This window comes from Pelophylax lessonae, assembly GCF_965119305.1.
Source record: "Pelophylax lessonae genome assembly, chromosome: 2".
Classification (NCBI taxonomy): domain Eukaryota; kingdom Metazoa; phylum Chordata; class Amphibia; order Anura; family Ranidae; genus Pelophylax; species Pelophylax lessonae.
Genome location: NC_138769.1, coordinates 623,689,355 through 623,706,327, shown reverse-complemented (window position 1 = coordinate 623,706,327; position 16,973 = coordinate 623,689,355). Strand labels below are relative to the sequence as shown.

At 42.0% G+C, this 16,973-nt stretch overlaps 1 protein-coding gene across 2 annotated transcripts in view; it reads right to left on the bottom strand.

Moving 5' to 3' along the window:
* The window catches only part of SGCG (sarcoglycan gamma), a 300,854-nt gene that overhangs the window by 74,375 nt on the left and 209,506 nt on the right, over positions 1-16,973 (bottom strand). For both annotated transcript variants that reach the window (XM_082246683.1, XM_082246684.1), the window contains exon 5: positions 10,433-10,552. In XM_082246683.1, the coding sequence (XP_082102809.1) occupies positions 10,433-10,552 (120 nt within the window). The remainder of the gene's footprint in view (positions 1-10,432; positions 10,553-16,973) is intronic.

Genomic DNA, 16,973 nt, shown 5'->3' with positions numbered 1-16,973 from the left:
GGAGCAGGTGATGAATTGACGTATGCTGTAGCTCTTGCCAGAGGAATCGCAGAAGGAATCATGACCATGTTGGATGAAGCAACATGTGAGGCACCCTCTCTTCCTACACTGAAAAATGCCCACTATGTCGCTGAAATATGAACTAATGTCCAAAGGCCTATTGGACGTGGATGCGTTAACTTTGCTAGGAGCTATGGCATTCTTGATGGTCCGTGCCCTCCTATAGACCACATTGGGGACTGCGGGGAGATGGGGGCCTAATCTGGGGTCTGAAAGTAATATTTGCCAATGTTTCTTCAAAATGTGGGAAATATGTCGGTAGTTATTGTTGAACCCGGTAATGAATCGGGCTTGAGGGATGGTTTGCGTTGTGGAGGTGGCCCCAGGTGAATGGAGAGAAGATGTGTCCCTGCACTCGACAAAGGCCTTTTGGACCAACTCCTCTGGGAAACCCTTTTCCAAAAATCTCACTTTCATGAGTTGACCTTGGGTCTCGTAGTCTTCCAAACGGGAACAGTTTCTGCGTAACCGCAGGAACTGTCCCTTGGGGATATTAGTCTTCCAGGATGGGTGGTGGCAACTCTCATAGTGGAGATAAGAGTTGCCGGCCACCGGTTTGGTGTGATTCAGGGTCACAATCACGTTATCAGCGTGTGTGAGCTCCAGATCAAGGAAGACTAGACGCACAGGGTCGATGACATGGGTAAAGGATAACCCAAAGGTGTTCCCATTACAGTGGTCCACAAAGGCCTGAAAGGTGTCCAGGTCCCCATCCCAGATGATAAACACATCGTCTATGTAGCGGCTATAGTAGACTAGGTGTTTGGAGAACGGGTTGTTGTGCCAGACCTGGACCTCTTCCCACAGACCCATCGTGAGATTGGCATAGCAGGGTGCAAAGCTTGCGCCCATCGCTGTGCCTTGGGTCTGTAGATAAAACTTGTCCAAAAAGGAAAAATAGTTGTGCTTGAGACAAAAACGTGTTCCCTCCACTAAGAAGGAAACCTGGCGGGAATTGAGTTGGCCATCCTTGGTGAGGAAGTGTTGCAGGGCTCGAATACCCACATCATGGGGGATGGACGTGTACAGTGAACACACGTCTAAAGAAGCCCAATGATAATGGCTCTCCCAAGGGTAATGTTTCAATATGTCCAGCACATGGCCCGAGTCACGGATATATGATGGCAGCTGTTGCACTACAGGTTGTAGAAACCAATCAATATATTCGGACAGGCCGCTGGTGAAACTATTAGTGCCAGCCACAATGGGCCTTGGGGAGATGGTAAAAGTATGGTGTGCTACAAACCGAGGGGAGGAGAAATTGGCGTTCCCTCTTGGTAAGCACTCCCGCCATGGAGGCCGCCTGTACCATCTCCCCAAGAGCCAACTGGTATGCCGGGAGAGGATCATGGGGGAGAGCAGTGTAGGTGTTGGTATCGGATAGGAGCCGTAAGGACTCACTGATGTAGGTTGTCCGATCCTGAACCACAATGCTCCCTCCCTTGTCGGCTTGTTTGACGACAATGTTCTTGTTCTGTTTGAGTGCCTTAAGGGCTGTCGTTTCAAAAGATGTCAAGTTGGGCCTCTGTGACGTGGTGTTGTCACACATGTTCAACAACTCCTTGTAATTTTTATCTTTTTATTTTTATATTTATTTTATTTTTATTTTATTTTTATTTATTTTCATTTTCACATCCCTTTTTTATCATTATCATTACTTCTTTCATTTTCTATTTTATTTTCCTTATGATTTCTTCTATAGGCTTGCAGATCCTTTGATATTTGATGTACTGTCTTCGTTTTTGTCTTTGTATTGTATACATCGAGTTTTGGCACAAGGTGGAGCCAGAGAGTGTGGGGCAACGCCTCTTCCTCCTTACATTCATTAAATTTGCCCCCTGCCTGCCAGCCACAGGAGATCTGAAGAAGGGCTTGGCCCGAAACATGTTATCCCCTCCATCCGTGGCTTTCCTCAATAGCTCCGCCAGGTGACCCAGTGGTTGCACAGCACAGCCGTCGGTGATCTGTTTCCACATCCCTCCGGCGGCTGTAGAAGTTACATCGGGGCTGCAGTCCTCGGTGCGCATGACTGCGCCAGGCGCCCGGTGACGTCATCTCCCGGCGCCACGTCAGTAGGGTCTGACGAGCAGCGGCCGCCGCCGCCTCGGGCTTGCACCGCCACCGGAGCTGTCTGTGGGGGTTGAGCATTCCACTCCCCCCCCTCCCTCCTCCAGCCACCTCTCTACATCCCAAGCATCGCCCAGCCTGGAGGCACATCGGCAGTAAAGTATCCCGGCTTGATTGAGGCTGTCAGTCTACCCACAAGCGCTACACCATCCAGGCTCTACAGGTGGTAAGACGTTGCTTCCCCGCTCCTGGGTCCTCCTTATTTTTGAGGTGTCTATTCCGGTGTTACACCTATCTGCTGAGTGCTGCACCCTGGACATAACACTGACATTTCCTGTCTAGGAGTTTTATTTTAATTGATTTCAATAAACAAGTCCAATGGTTTTAAAAAATCCCGAGCAGCATCCAAGTCATCTTTGTGCCATTTTTTCTGGGAGCGCCATCATACCCGTTTTTTGTTGTTACTTTCTGAAAGGACTGGGCCTAGGATTTTATCCTCCCTAAGGATAGGCCAATGTTTATTAATTATACGCTCAACCTTTTTGTGTTGAATGTTATAGTCCAATATTATACGGAATCCGGTGTCTACTATATTAGGTTTTTTTCCACTGAGTAGATTCTCTCTATTGGTATTGCCGACTTTATTCAATTCCTTCTGGATAGCTTTCTGTGGGTATCCTTTTTCAAGGAATCTTTTTGCTAATATCCCTGACTGTGTATAGTAATCATCGTCAGGGGCACAGTTTGCCCCAGGGGTTATTGATCCACCCCAAACCAAGGAAAATCATCTATTTTCTTTCTTGTCTGGTTCTTATGCATGTGGCAAGTGTGCCACATGCAAGAGTTGCAAAAAGAATAAGAAAAAGAGGAAAGAATTTGTTGCTACAGCTACCCAAAAGACATATAAAATCAGGAATTTAATTACATGCACCACACAAGGAGTTGTGTAAATGTGGCAATGTGAGTGCGGTCATTTGGTGACATATTTGCATTGATATTTGTGATCATTGTATAAACATCGCATTCTTTTATATTGATATTTGCTCTGGGTAATATTGATATTGGCTTGGGGCCATAGTTTTATATTATTTCCCTGTGGCTACCTGGCGGATGTTGCCAGGTGACCAAAGAGTCCTTGCCGGCTAGACTTGTTCCTGGTTCGACATAAGTTTGTGTATATATTCTCCGCCCCTATCCTTTGTGCGATCCTTCCGGTAAGGAGGCATCTGGTCTCCTAGGTGACGATGGAAGCTGTAGTGCGAAATTGGGCGGAGTGTGGCCAGTATATAGGAAGGTCTATGACTAGACAAGCATCCCCGCTAATGAAGTCCCGCCCCTAGAAGGACGTAACGCAAACGGGGGAACGTCACGTGACCCGCGGCCATCTTAAGTATTCCAACAGGAAGGCATACAGACAAGCACACACGTTTGCAGGCTCTGCAATTTACTAACTTTTCAAACGTGAGTGTTATTTGTTTAATGATAAAATTATATTAAGCAATACAGAGAGCACTAGATTCTGCCTTCATTATCTTTGCATATATTACGGAGACGGCCCCTGGAGGGAAAATTCCATCTGAGTGAAGGACTCCTGTTTAATATTATGATCTGAGGTCTGGATATTAACAGCTGACTCCGAGTGCTGTTAATTGGGAAGAAGCGGAGTGGAGGTGTTTTGCTGATTGGCTTTGTTATCCATGCTGTTTGACCCTGTAGGGTATAGATAGAAGGTGAGAGGCTGAGAATGACAGGTGGTGGGATATGATGAGCACCTCTACACATTGTGGATTGTTTGCTCTGGGATTTTCTTCCATCACTAATCTAGAAGGACTTTAATTCCTCACACAAATATCACTCTGCACCTGTTTTGGGATTCTCTTCCAGCATATTTTGTATATATTGAATAGGATTGTGCTGCACTTTGTCTATATAAATATTTTATTACAGTCATTGTTTGGTATTGCGCCAATTCAAAGCCCCATTTTTTGAAAAATCTGTATATTCTCTCTCATATATATACAGTATATATATTTATTTTTAACGTATAGCAACATAATACTGTATGCACTTAAGGATACACATGCACTTATACAAATGTACATAAACATATCCTCCAAACCCAGTAGACGATAGTGGTGTTGAAACACGTCGGGCTGGAGAGTATGTGTGACGTCATCGGGACTAGCAAGATGGGTTATGTACCAGAGAGGTATATACCAGCATTCCAAAAATACCGCTGCAACTACCCATTTACAATTTGCAAGAAAGGGGGTGGGGAAAGGGACCAATGTAAATGGGGTATTTTGGAGACGAGGCATTTGCCTTACTTTAAGCAACAACAAAGACTATCAAGATACTTACAATAAAGTTTACCTGAGCCCCTTCTGTATTCTAAAAAGCCAACAAAGCCTCAAAAGACACGTGGGGATCTATTTTAAGTGATCACCAGTCTGTGTAAGAGATTTTCTGCAAATTACAGTTATTATAAAATAATTCATATCTGAAAAAGCACAGCGTCCTTCCTACTGCTTTCTTTTTATACATGGTTTTTATACACAGGTCAATCTACGGCACCAAGGAGCAGTTCAGATTTTTCCTTCTTTAAACAAGGTAAAAGGCAAGTGGCAGTAACTGTGATTCTCACAAAGATTTCTACTAATGGCTTTAGCACATGAATGGAGTTTACAGAAAGTACGTATTTACCGGATTTTTCACACTGGTGCTTTTAATGCGCTTACTGGGAGCGCAGTTTATATTTTGTTTTCAAATGACTTCAAGATGTAGATAGAGTTCCATTAATTTTTACAGAACTCCTCCAGTGTCCAGAAGAAGTAGCATTTGCATTATAAAGGACTGCAGTGAGGGAAATATGTTTTCTAAGTCACTTAATGTTCATAAAGGCTTGATGACAGTTGGACTTTACATATCAAGAAGTACATTTTTAGAAATGTCTGCTATGCCCCAACAACTACCAATCGATAATATTAATAGTGTTCCCCAGAGCTAAATAATATTAAAAAACAATAATAATATTAATGAGTAAATATTAAAAAATGGCGCCTCCTAGTGATAAAAATGTACAATATCGTATACACAGCAGCCATCAATTTTTGATGTAACCAAAAAAAGAGGAATTCAATTTGAGGCGCTGTATGCTAAAGTGCTGAGTGCTGAAAAGTGATTGTAAAATAAATAAGTAATACATTTGCAATTAATAAACAGTCATATATCAATATAATCAAAAAAAGAGAAAATAAAAGTCCATATGATGTCCAAATCAACAATATCACCCATTTTGGAAAGCAAACACCCCAACGTATAATTTTTGAGGCATAATGAGTCTTTTTTTGTCAAGTCAAGTTTTTGGAAACTGTGGAAAGAAAATGAAAACGCATTTTTTTTTACACAAAGCTGTCCATTTATGAAATATTTCCAACACATAGCATGTACATATCAAAAATTGCACCCCAAAATACATTCTGCTATTCCTCCTGAGTATGGCGATACCACATGTCTAACACTTTTACACAGCCTAACCACATACAGAGGCCTAACATCCAAGTAGCACTTTACACAAAGTTGTCCATTTATCCACTTTTAAGACTGGGCCTATTTTTGACACTTGGTGTTTACAAGCTAAAATCATTTTTTTTTTTGCTAGAAAACTACTTAGAACCCCCAAACATTATATATTTTTTTTTAGCAGAGACCCTAGAGAATAAAATGGAGATCGTTGCAATATTTTTTATCACACCAAATTTGCACAGCAGTCTTCCAAATGCAATTTTTCTGAAAAATATTCACTTTTTTGAATTAAAATATAAGAAAACAGTAAATTTAGCCCAATTCCATAATGTGAAAGATAATGTTACACCGAGTAATTAGATACCCAACATGTCATGCTTCAAAATTGCGCACGCTCACGGAATGGCGCCAAACATTGGTACTTAAAAATCCCTATAGGCAACATTTTAAAAATTTCTACAGGTTACTAGCTTAGAGGTACAAATGAGGTCTAAGGCTCAAATTATTGCTCTCGCTCTAATGATCGCGGCGATACCTCACATGTGTGGTTTGAACACCGTTTACATGTGTGGGTCGGGACTTGCGTATGCATTCGCCTTCTGCGCGCGAGCTAACGGGGACAGGGTGCTTTCATTTTTTTTCCTATTTATTTCATTTCTTATTTTTTTTATTTTACACAGTTTAAATAAAAAAATGTTTTGATCATTTTTATTCCTATTACCAGGAATGTAAACATCCCTTGTAATAGAAATAGGCATGACAGATCCTCTTTATTGTGAGATCTGGGGTCAAAAAGACCTCACACCTCCCAACTACACTAAAAAAGAAAAAAAAATTGTTGAAAAAGAAAAAAAAGGCGGCCCTTTTAAACCGGTTGCTAGGCAACGACTTTTGGCGTAGCTCCGGTCCTCCAAGACCATAGAGTCGAGTGAGGGCCATCTTGCCCTCACTCGACTTCCTGTCTCTGAGGATCCGGATAGTTTTCCCCGCTGTCGGCGGGTCCGGTAAGCTGGAAAAACGTCTGGGACACGGCGGGAGGGGCACCTCTTCCCCTGCACCGTAAGGGTAATTCCGCGGCGAATCCGCCACTGGGATCACCCTTATCTGAAAGCCAACCGCCCGCCGTTTAAAAAAATACCGGGGTTATGGTAGCTATCTGCTGCCATAACCCCAGTATTTAGCTTTTAATGACCGACGTATATAGTCGTTAGGCGGTCGGTAAGTGGTTGCATGTATATAGCAAAAATTGTACCCCAAAATACATTCTATAAAGGAAAGTGTATAGGAATAGTCCGAGTCCATCTCCGATCCGCTACTATTAGTGATTTCAAATTGCGAATCGGATTCGGATATGGATTGGGATACTGATGAGAGCTCCCCGGTGCTCTCATCAGTCATGGAGAGGACCTGAAGGGTCTCCTCGCTGCTGTACATCCTTTTTGACATGCTGGCTGTGATGGGCTGTGCGACGGGTGACGGTTGACTGCGGATGATCACTGATGGGTGGCAGGTGACTGATAGGTGGCAGGTGACGGTCACTGATGGGTTGACAGATGACGATGACTGATGGGTTGACAGATGACGATGACTGATGGGTTGACAGGTTACGATGACTGATAGGGTGACAGAGGACGATGACTGATGGAGTGACAGGTTGACGATGACTGATGGGGTGACAGATGACGATGACTGATGGGGTGACAGGTGACGATGACTGATGGGGTGACAGGCGACGATGATTGATGGGTAACATCGCGCAAACAACGCATGACGCCCCAAAGAAACTCTTGTACCTTTTTTGGGCGTCATGCGTTGTTTGCGCGATGTTACCGCGATTCGGCAGGCGGAAATCACGGCAACATTGCAAATCACGAGCAATGCACAGGCGTCCCACGTTTTGCAATGATTTCCGGATCGCGGGCAGAATCGCGGTGATTCTGCCCGCAATCGCTACGCTCACATGTGAACGTAGCCTTATGGGTGTCAATTTCTGGGCACTGATGAGGTGACTGTTGGGTGACAGGTGCAATTGGGGGGGGGCTGAGGACTGTGTGGGGACCTTTATTAGTGTGCTTTTACATTGACAGGTGTACAGAGCAGTAACTCACTGTTTCTGGCTCTGCTCTCCTCACACTGGAAACTGTGTGAGGGGAGAAGAGCTAGTAACAGTGAGTTACTGCTCTGGGTTTACATTTTGTGATCGGCTGTGAATGGATTCACAGCCGATCACATAGTAAACAGCCACTGTCAGTGACTGTTTACTACTGCCGGTGACTAGCTGTGTTCCTAGGGAACACAGAGCCACCGACATGACCGCGATGTGCGCTCCCGATCGCGCATGCGCGGTCATCTTATGGGCTCCTCTATTGTGATCGGCTGTGTCATTGGAACAGAGCCGATCATGTGGGAAACAGCCATGCCCATTTGCTGTTTCCCCCCTGCCAGTGACGGGCTGTGTCCTGAATGTGCCTGAATGTGCCGCCGTCATATGACGGCAGCCCAGAACAATAGTCGCACCGCTCCCCCGTGATATGACGGCGGGCGGGCGGCAAGTGGTTAACCACTTCCCGCCCGCCATATAGCAAAATGAAGGCCGCAAAGTGGTTAAGTTATCCTGACTGGACGTCATATGATGTCCAGCAGGATAAGCTGGCGCACACCCGTGGGGCGGGCAGAACAGCGAGCGGTGGTGCGGTGTGTCACTATGATACACCGCATCTCCGATCCCTGTAAAGAGCCTATTATGTAGGTTCTTTACCATGTGATCAGATGTGACCAATCACACACAGCTGGTCACATCGTAACCAGGAAGTGCCGTTTATCGGTTTTCCTCCACAGGCGCGAGTAGAGGAGAGACGATCGGGTGCTATCCTGACGGGGGGGTGTGCGGGTCTGCACCGATAATCAGTGCATTAATTATCTGTGCAGACCCATCAGGGATGCCCACTAGAGCCCACCAGGGATGCCAACCCATGCCACTAGGGATGCCAACCCATGGCCACCAGGGATGCCAATCAGATGCCAATCAGTGCCCATTAGTAATGCCTGTCAGTGCCTCATCAGTGCTGCTTATTAGTGCCATCTATCGCCATCTATCAGTGCCCATCAGTGCCACCCATCAGTGCTGCCTATCAGTGCCCATCAGTGCCACCTATAAGTGCCCATCAGTGCCACCAACAGTGCCCATTAACACTGCCTATGAGTGCCCATGAGTGCCGCCTATCAGTGCCCATCAGTGTTGCATATCGGTACCGCCTATCGTGCCCATCAGTGCTACATATTAGTGCCTCATCATCAGTGCCACCTCCAAAAGAAAGCTCTATTTGTAGGAAAAAAATGATAAAAATTGTGTTTGGATACAGCATTGTATGACCGCGCAATTATCATTCAAAATGTGACAGCGCTAAAATCTGAAAATTGGCCAGGGCAGGAAGAGGGTGAAAGTGCCATATATTGAAGTGGTTAAAGAAGTATAGGGGAATCTTTTTTGGCCATACTGTTTCTATGGATCACAGGAGTGCAGTTCGTTCTCCACTCCTGTGAACTGTTTTCAGCTGACAGCGGGGCTAGAGCCTGCTGTCAGCTGATGCCACTCAGCTGGTCCAGGCTCAGGAAAGATCCCGTCCACATGGCCGGGATCCACCAACATGCCTGCACCAGCACCTGGCTCAGCACTCTAATCGATGCACTGAGAGCCTGAGCCAGCTCTCCCCGCCCCCTCCACAGCCTAGCACTTCAATGAGCACTGGAAGGGAGAGCAGATAGTCTCTGACTGACAGTTCTGACTCTCTGCTCATAGCGGAGGGGAGAACTGAGTGATCAGTGGTGTTTAATCCCTCAGTTCTCACTGCAGAGCCGGTTGGGACAGATACAGCATTGGAAGTGAGTCTGCAATACTTGTCTACTCTTGTTTGCCCTTCACCTCCTCCCTTCTTCCCTCCCCTTCCCCCACTCCCTTCTCCCCTCCCACTTTTACTTTCTTCCCCCCTTCCTCCACCCCCCTTTCTTTTCATTCCTCCCCCTTTTTTTTTTTTTGACTAGCCGCAAACTCAATTGACAGGGGATACTCCCTTCCATGCTCTATGTGCTAGAGAACTAAGTGTATCTTACTTCTCTGCTGGAGTATTACCTATAATATGTTACTATGTACTGTAGATCAGTTACCCAGTCTGTCTAATATCCACTAATGTCTTCCACTGCTTGGTGTTGCTTTTGCTTGTGCCACAAACCGATCCTCCTTTCTTGCCTTCTATCCCGGGCATCATTGATCCGTCAGGTCACCCCTCCCGCCACTTCTAAAAGTGATCCAGTGGCAAATTCACCACTTGGACCACTTTAATCTAGTAGAGAATTGCTGGCTGAAAAAAAAACAATACCGGGGTTATGGCACATTGCTGAAGCCATAACTGCCATAGTCCACTTCCTGACCAGGACGTCATTTGTCTATGGCCCAGTCAGCAAGTGGTCATCTTTCCAAGGTGCATTTAAAAAACTGAATTCCATTACAATCTTCTTTTTCTCTTATTTTTGAGATCCTGATTTTTACTTTGTCCATAAGTACTGATAATTCTCTGAATTGTCTTGTTTTCATAATAGCTGTTTATAAGGAGCTAGTGACCCCCCCTTCCGCTTGGCCTGACTTTAAATTCTCCACATATATGTGATCTTCGTCCAATGTTTTTTTATTGGTTTTTCACAAGACTCTGAGATTCAAAAACAGTCAAGCAGAGTGATTGCAGCCTACATGGCTCCATTGTCAAGTCTATTTCATGTTACACACCTGTGACTCTCAGTTTGTCGGTCCCAACTAAAACTTCTTTGTCATCCACAGAAAAGAGCATTTTTCCTTTGTCTGAGTTTATAAGGAACTGCTGGGCATGGGTTTCTACCACGTTAGGACCTGGAAAGAATAAAACATAATAAATGTGTAATTTTAAATATAGAATGCTTTAATGTAAATCATGCATATTTTTTGACTGCATTCAATCTGTTCTGAAGGTCCCTGTGTCTCTGTGAATTCACTTAAACACATTTATATGTTGAAACACAGTATTGTGATAAAGACTAGTTTGAGGAAGCAGAGTATCTGATAAAGAATATTTGTATAGTATAAAGAATGGCTTACCCACTTCATATATATCATCAAGAATTTAACCTGCAATATTCACCTCTAAAAGGGATGCTATAATCAGGAGCATTGCTTGCAAAAGTCATGCCATTTACATCCACCCTTAAATATTTTTAGACACTGGGCACAATTGGAGAGACTTGATGTCATGCTATCCAATCTTCGCTTCATCCCCCACATTTTTTACCAGGTGGAGATCATTCCTGGACACACTTGTATAAAGTACTCGAAACCCCTACTTGAGTAAAAGTACAAGTGCTCGATTAAAAAGTGACTTGAGTAGAAGTGGAAGTGCTCTATCAAAAAGTGACTTGAGTAGAAGTACTTATGTATTCAACATTTTTTGTACTTAAGTATTGCAAGTAGTTTTTTTTTTAATTTTGCTACTCAAGCACTGAAAGTAAAAGTACCAGTCGTTTTTCAAAAAATTTGCTACTCAAGTACTGAAAGTAAAAGTGCAAGTACTGTGTTATGTAGTTATTAAAGAAAGAAGTCAAAAGTTTGAACATCATATTGTTTTTTATTATTTCAAATGATTAACCTAAAGTACAATCACAATTCCTTTGGCTGTAACTTTTTATAAACAAAAACAGATAAAGTATGTCCCTCCCTTTCTCCTTTAAAGCATCCCTCCTCTTCCCTGCATGTTTTTTTTCTCCACAGCTTATTGGTGCGCAAAATCATATATAAACCAACGTGATATACAACAATATATTCCAATTATGAAATAAAGGAAGAGTGTATGAAATCAAAGTCAATAAAAAGTCCATATATATAATGCCATAATGCCATAATACCATATATATGTGGCAAAACAAGATGAATATATTTTCAAAGGTGCAGGAATCAAACAGGTTCTATTCCAAATAATAGGTGCAGACTCCGAGTCCCACCACCTTGTGGATTTCCCCCTTACCCGGCGAATGAAGGTAAGTGCAAAATAATATCCAAATAGACTCTTCCAGTGAAACAAAACAGTAAAACCTGTGCTCTCAACTTCCAGTGAAAAAAGCAAAATCAGCCTCTTACCAGAAAAAAGGTCTATGTACGCTTGTGACTCTCCCTGGTTGGGGGAGGTTCTCTTTCCCCTTAACAGCAGATATGTAGACCATTTTATTTATACATACAGTAGCATTTATTTTCGTATGCGCTGATTTACACATGACATTATACACTTTTTTTTGAACTTCATGAAACCTGCCATCTACTGTTCTGGCAGTGGTAATTTTTATAATTGTAACGAGTAACTATGCAGCACAAAAAAAAATATCGGAGTAGAAGTATTGAAATCATCGAAAAAATGTAGTGAAGTAAAAGTGGAAGTAGGAGAAAAAAATTCTACTCCAGGAAAGTACAGATATCGCCTTTCGGTACTTAAGTACAGTAGTGAAGTAGTTCTACTTAGTTACTATACATCTCTGTTCCTGGGACACACACTCTCTGGAGAGGCCCTGGCAGATATGATACGCCCTTTCAGATTCACTGAATGGTATCTTACTAGAGACATAGCCAACTCTCTTGGCAAATTGAAGGTTGCTCCCTCAATCAGCTCAGACTGAACTCTGTCACATTTATTCTCTCTATAGGCATTTGTATACCTACATGTCATTATACCCACCTAATCATTGTGTTGCTTAAGACTTATTTCCTTTGCTTATCTCTTCTCAGGCACACACACATACTACACACCCCCCCCCAAAAAACCTGACTGAAGTACACAGGGTATACACTATATTACCAAAAGTATTGGAATGCCTGCCTTAGAGTCCGTAGGGTTCAATATTAATGTCTTGGTATGCTGACATCTTAAGAGTTCTTTTCCCTGGAACCAAGGGGCCAAGACCAACCCCTGAAAAACAAGCCCACACCTTAATCCCCCCTCCACCAAATGATTTGGACGGAAAGATGGAAGCCCTGTCAGAGGGGACAGCCTGCAGCTGTAGGGCTTCTTTTTAAGGTTAGTTTCACGTAATGTGCTAGTATGTGATGCATCTTAGCACATTATAACTTTGCCTTGCAGTTTTTTTTTTTCTATAGTCTGCGGTTTACTACCGCTTTAAGTGTGGCAGCCAGTGCACTCCTAGTTCATTAAATCTTCCTCCAATTCATGCAACTGACAGCCTGTACAGAAGTATGGTCTTAGAGCTAGATGAAATGTTTGCATGATCCTGTCACTGCACATGCGACTCAGGTGCAATACTTTAATTCAAATAGTTTTTATTGAATTTTAACAAAAAATAAATAAAATATACATTTGGTAGACATGAATAATACATAGCATTCATGAGCAAAGATGTACAACTTAACAGCATCTTTACTAACATCTACTTCAATCAAGTAATAATGGGTATAAATTGACAGGAGCAGGTTGGATGCATAACTTGAGTTTGACATTATAATGCTGTCATCAATCTAGTGTATTGACTAATTTACCCTCTTTGGTTGGAATACACAAAGGGAACTCATCGTGACTTTACTGTGCATTAGTATGGAACAAATAAAAAAAAGTAACAACATAGAATTACCGTAGTTGGAATGTACATAATACAAGAGAGGTTGAACAACTAGGTTACCAGTTCTTTAAGGAATATCCTTAGTTCTATTTAGGTATACACTAAAAGAGGTATTATTTGACATAAAAGTTTGTCCGATCTATCTATAACTTGAGTGAGAAATTTTCCAGAGATACCAATTAGATTCGTATCTGGATATGTTTCCATCTCTATATGCTAGAATTTTTTCGTATTCTGCTACAGAGTTTACCTGTTTGATGATTTCCCTTATGCTAGGTATTTCATTAGTTTTCCATTTGTGCATTATTGCAGAGTGTGCGGCAAACAGTACATACATAGCTATTGATCTGACAGAAATTGGGTAGGTTGATATGTTAATGCTAAGAATAGCTTGTTCAATATTTGGTTTTAAGAAGATTCCAGTAACTCTTGAGATTTGTTTAAATATCTCTGACCAGAAGCTGTGGAGATTGAGGTAAGCCCAAACCATGTGTGTTAGGGATACTATCTGTCAGCAATCTCTCCAGCAGAGATTTGAGTTGGTCTTAGAAAAATTTGCGACTATGTATGGAGTGAAATACCATCTTAAGAGAAATTTTTGTGCCAGCTGCCAATAGGTGGAGCATTGGGAGAATCGATAATTACTCCTGATCGCTTTCAACCACTGTTGGTCAGAAAATGTATTTCCTAGTTCATTTTCCCATTTGAGTAAAGAGGTTGGTTTGTTAAAGGTAGCTTTAGAGTGGAATATATTGTATATCAAGGTGATTCCTTTTAACTTAGTTGCCAAAACTTCCACACTTTTTCAATGATTGTTAGGTGGGTATCCTTAGTATTTTGGCAAAGTGAGGAGATCTGATTATATGTGAAGGCCTCTTTCAATGGAATTTGAAATTCATAAGCGAAGTCTGAGAATGACATTCATTTATTCTCGTCGAAAAGGTCCCTTAAATTGAGAATGCCTTTCCTTATCCATTGGTTTAAAGAGATGTTTGGAATCACCCATTTAAGGGATTCTAAAGGGCGGTGAATGTCAAGAGATGTTAAAGTGTCATCCCCCATTGTCCTCAGATATGACCATGCCTGCAATGTAGCTGGTATAGTAGGATGTTCTATGTTTTTCCCCCGTGGAGAGTAAATCAGTTGCCATAAGGAGGGGCAAAGGTGATTTGGAGTGCATCCAATCAAATTCCAATTTTTGAATGGAGCCTCTGAACCAACTTTTAAGCTGGTCCAATACTGCGACCATATAATAATCTTTCAGTACAGGGATTCTCATGCCTCCCACTGATCTGTGCTTCCTTTGTACCCAAGAGGAGCATCTTTTTTTACCACCTGCCCTATGAAATGTAGAGCTGATGGTAAAGAAAGGTCAGTCAATGTCAATATGACAACATCAGCAAATAATGAGATGGTGTGACAGAAGCCTTGTGAGGGTATGCCTCTGATATTTGGATGTGATCTAATTTTCTCCACCAATGGTTCCATAATTAGGGCGAAAATTAGTGGGGACAGAAGGTAACCCTGTCCCGTCCCATTGGTTGTTTTAAAGTTTTTGGAAAACATGCCTTCCGTGAAAACATATGCCGAAAAGGATGAGTATAAAACTAAGATGGCTTTTTGTATTGGACCTTTCAGGCAAAATTTCTTCAGCACACTACCCAGGTAACCCCAGTGTACTCTATCAAAGGCCTTCTCTGTATCCAATGTAAGAAGCAGACAAAGCACTTTGGAGACCAAAAAAAAAAAAAATTTAATACAGAATATTTCTGTATTAAAGATCCTTTTTTTTTTTAATCCTTTTTTTATTGTCTTATGTAATATTCTAATTTTCTGAGATACTGAATTTTGGGTTGTCACTAGTTGTAAGCCATAATCATCAAAATAAAAGAAAGAAATGCTTGTAATATATAACTCTGTGTGTACCTCATCTATATATAATATGAGTTTCACTTTTAAATTGAATTACTGAAATAAAATAACTTTTTGATTATGTTCTAATGAGATGCACCTGTATATGCAGTAAAACTCAGTTCTGGGAATAAAGCCAAGAACTTCGTAGGATCAGTGGTTGTGGTGACGTCACAAGCATTGTCGCTGTCCAATGCTTTTTATTTTAATTTTCTTTTTTCTAAGCATAATATTTAAACGTCTTTTTTTGCTTTGCTATTTAATTTTTACCTCTGTTCTCAGCTGCATAAGGAGCTCAGAGAGCCAGGGGAGGAGAGACATCAGTACATTGGTCTTTCCAGTGAATGGCTGTGCAGGGTAGGCTTGTCAGCACAAGTCTAATCATTGAAAGAGAGCAGGCTGAATTTTCAGCACATCCAGAAAACTGACCATGCTGTGCTCTCGTGCCTAGTGTGGTCAGTTTTTAATAGGGAAGCAGAGGGGCCGACAGGAACACCAGGGATTTCACACAAAAGAAGCAATACAAAGATAACAGGATACTTTTTCATACAAGTACATTGTACAGCAGGCACATATCAGGAATATTAAATGTTGGGGTAGCATATTCTTTAAAGAGGAACTTTAGCTTTCAAATAAAGATTTCTGACCAGGATTATTGTTTTGAAGAACAGATATACTATATGTCTTCTGCAATAAAGGCATCTCACCTTTATGTTCAAGAACTTCTGAAATGTGTGCACTGAACTGTGAAGCTCACTGCACAACTCCGGCATCTGGTGGATGCTAGGATGAATGTGCATGCCCTAAAGTTACATTATCTGATGCATATTATAAGCATTCATCCTGGCTGGGATTTTACACTGTGAAGCTCAGTGCACACACTAAAGAAGAATGTGATGCTAAACCTGGATGAAAATTGGGTGTAGATGTTGGCACCAGTGGGGGAAATAAGGGAAATTGTGGATGCTAAGTCACTAGAAGGGTAATATATTTAATGTATCTTTAACACAAGGATAAGGCTCTCTAATTTAGCAATGTAGTTATAGGTTTTAAATCTCATTAGACTCAGCTAAACATAAATTGCCTTTTTAAACATATGCATGCTCATCCTGGCCTTCATTATGTAAACTGAATCAACATTTAAGTTTAAGATAACTAACGTGTTTTGGGTAGCATTAAAGTGATATTAAAGTCTCCTTTTTTTTTTTTTTTTTTTTGGTTAAAAATAACAAACATGTCACACTTACCTCCTCTAGGCAGTGGTTTTGCACAGAACAGCGCAGATCCTCCTCTTCTTGAGTACCCCGCCAGCGCTCCTGGCCTCTTCCTCCTCACCCCCACAGCAAGCAGCCCCCTCTCTCTCTCCCCATTGGCTCAATTACTTTGATTGACAGTAGTGGAAGCCAATTGAGCCCGCTGCCAATGTGGAGGGAGAGTTCTGGATAACCAAGGCTCTTGTGCAGCATCGCTGGATAGAGATGGGGCTCAGCTAAGTATTAGGGGGGCTGAGGCGGGCTGCTGCACACTGAAGGCTTTTTTATCTTAATGCAAGGAATGCATTAAGATAAAACACCTTCTGCCTATAGAACCACTCGAAGGGTTTCAGTCTGATTTTACTGTCTGCTTCGATTTTAAAGATTAGGGATAATGATAATACAGTCTTTATTTCAACACAAGGCATTTTGTAGTTTAATATGCTATTGATGTATTGATATTCATTTGATGTTTTTATTTTCAGTTTCATATGTGGCACTATAATCTTATGTGAA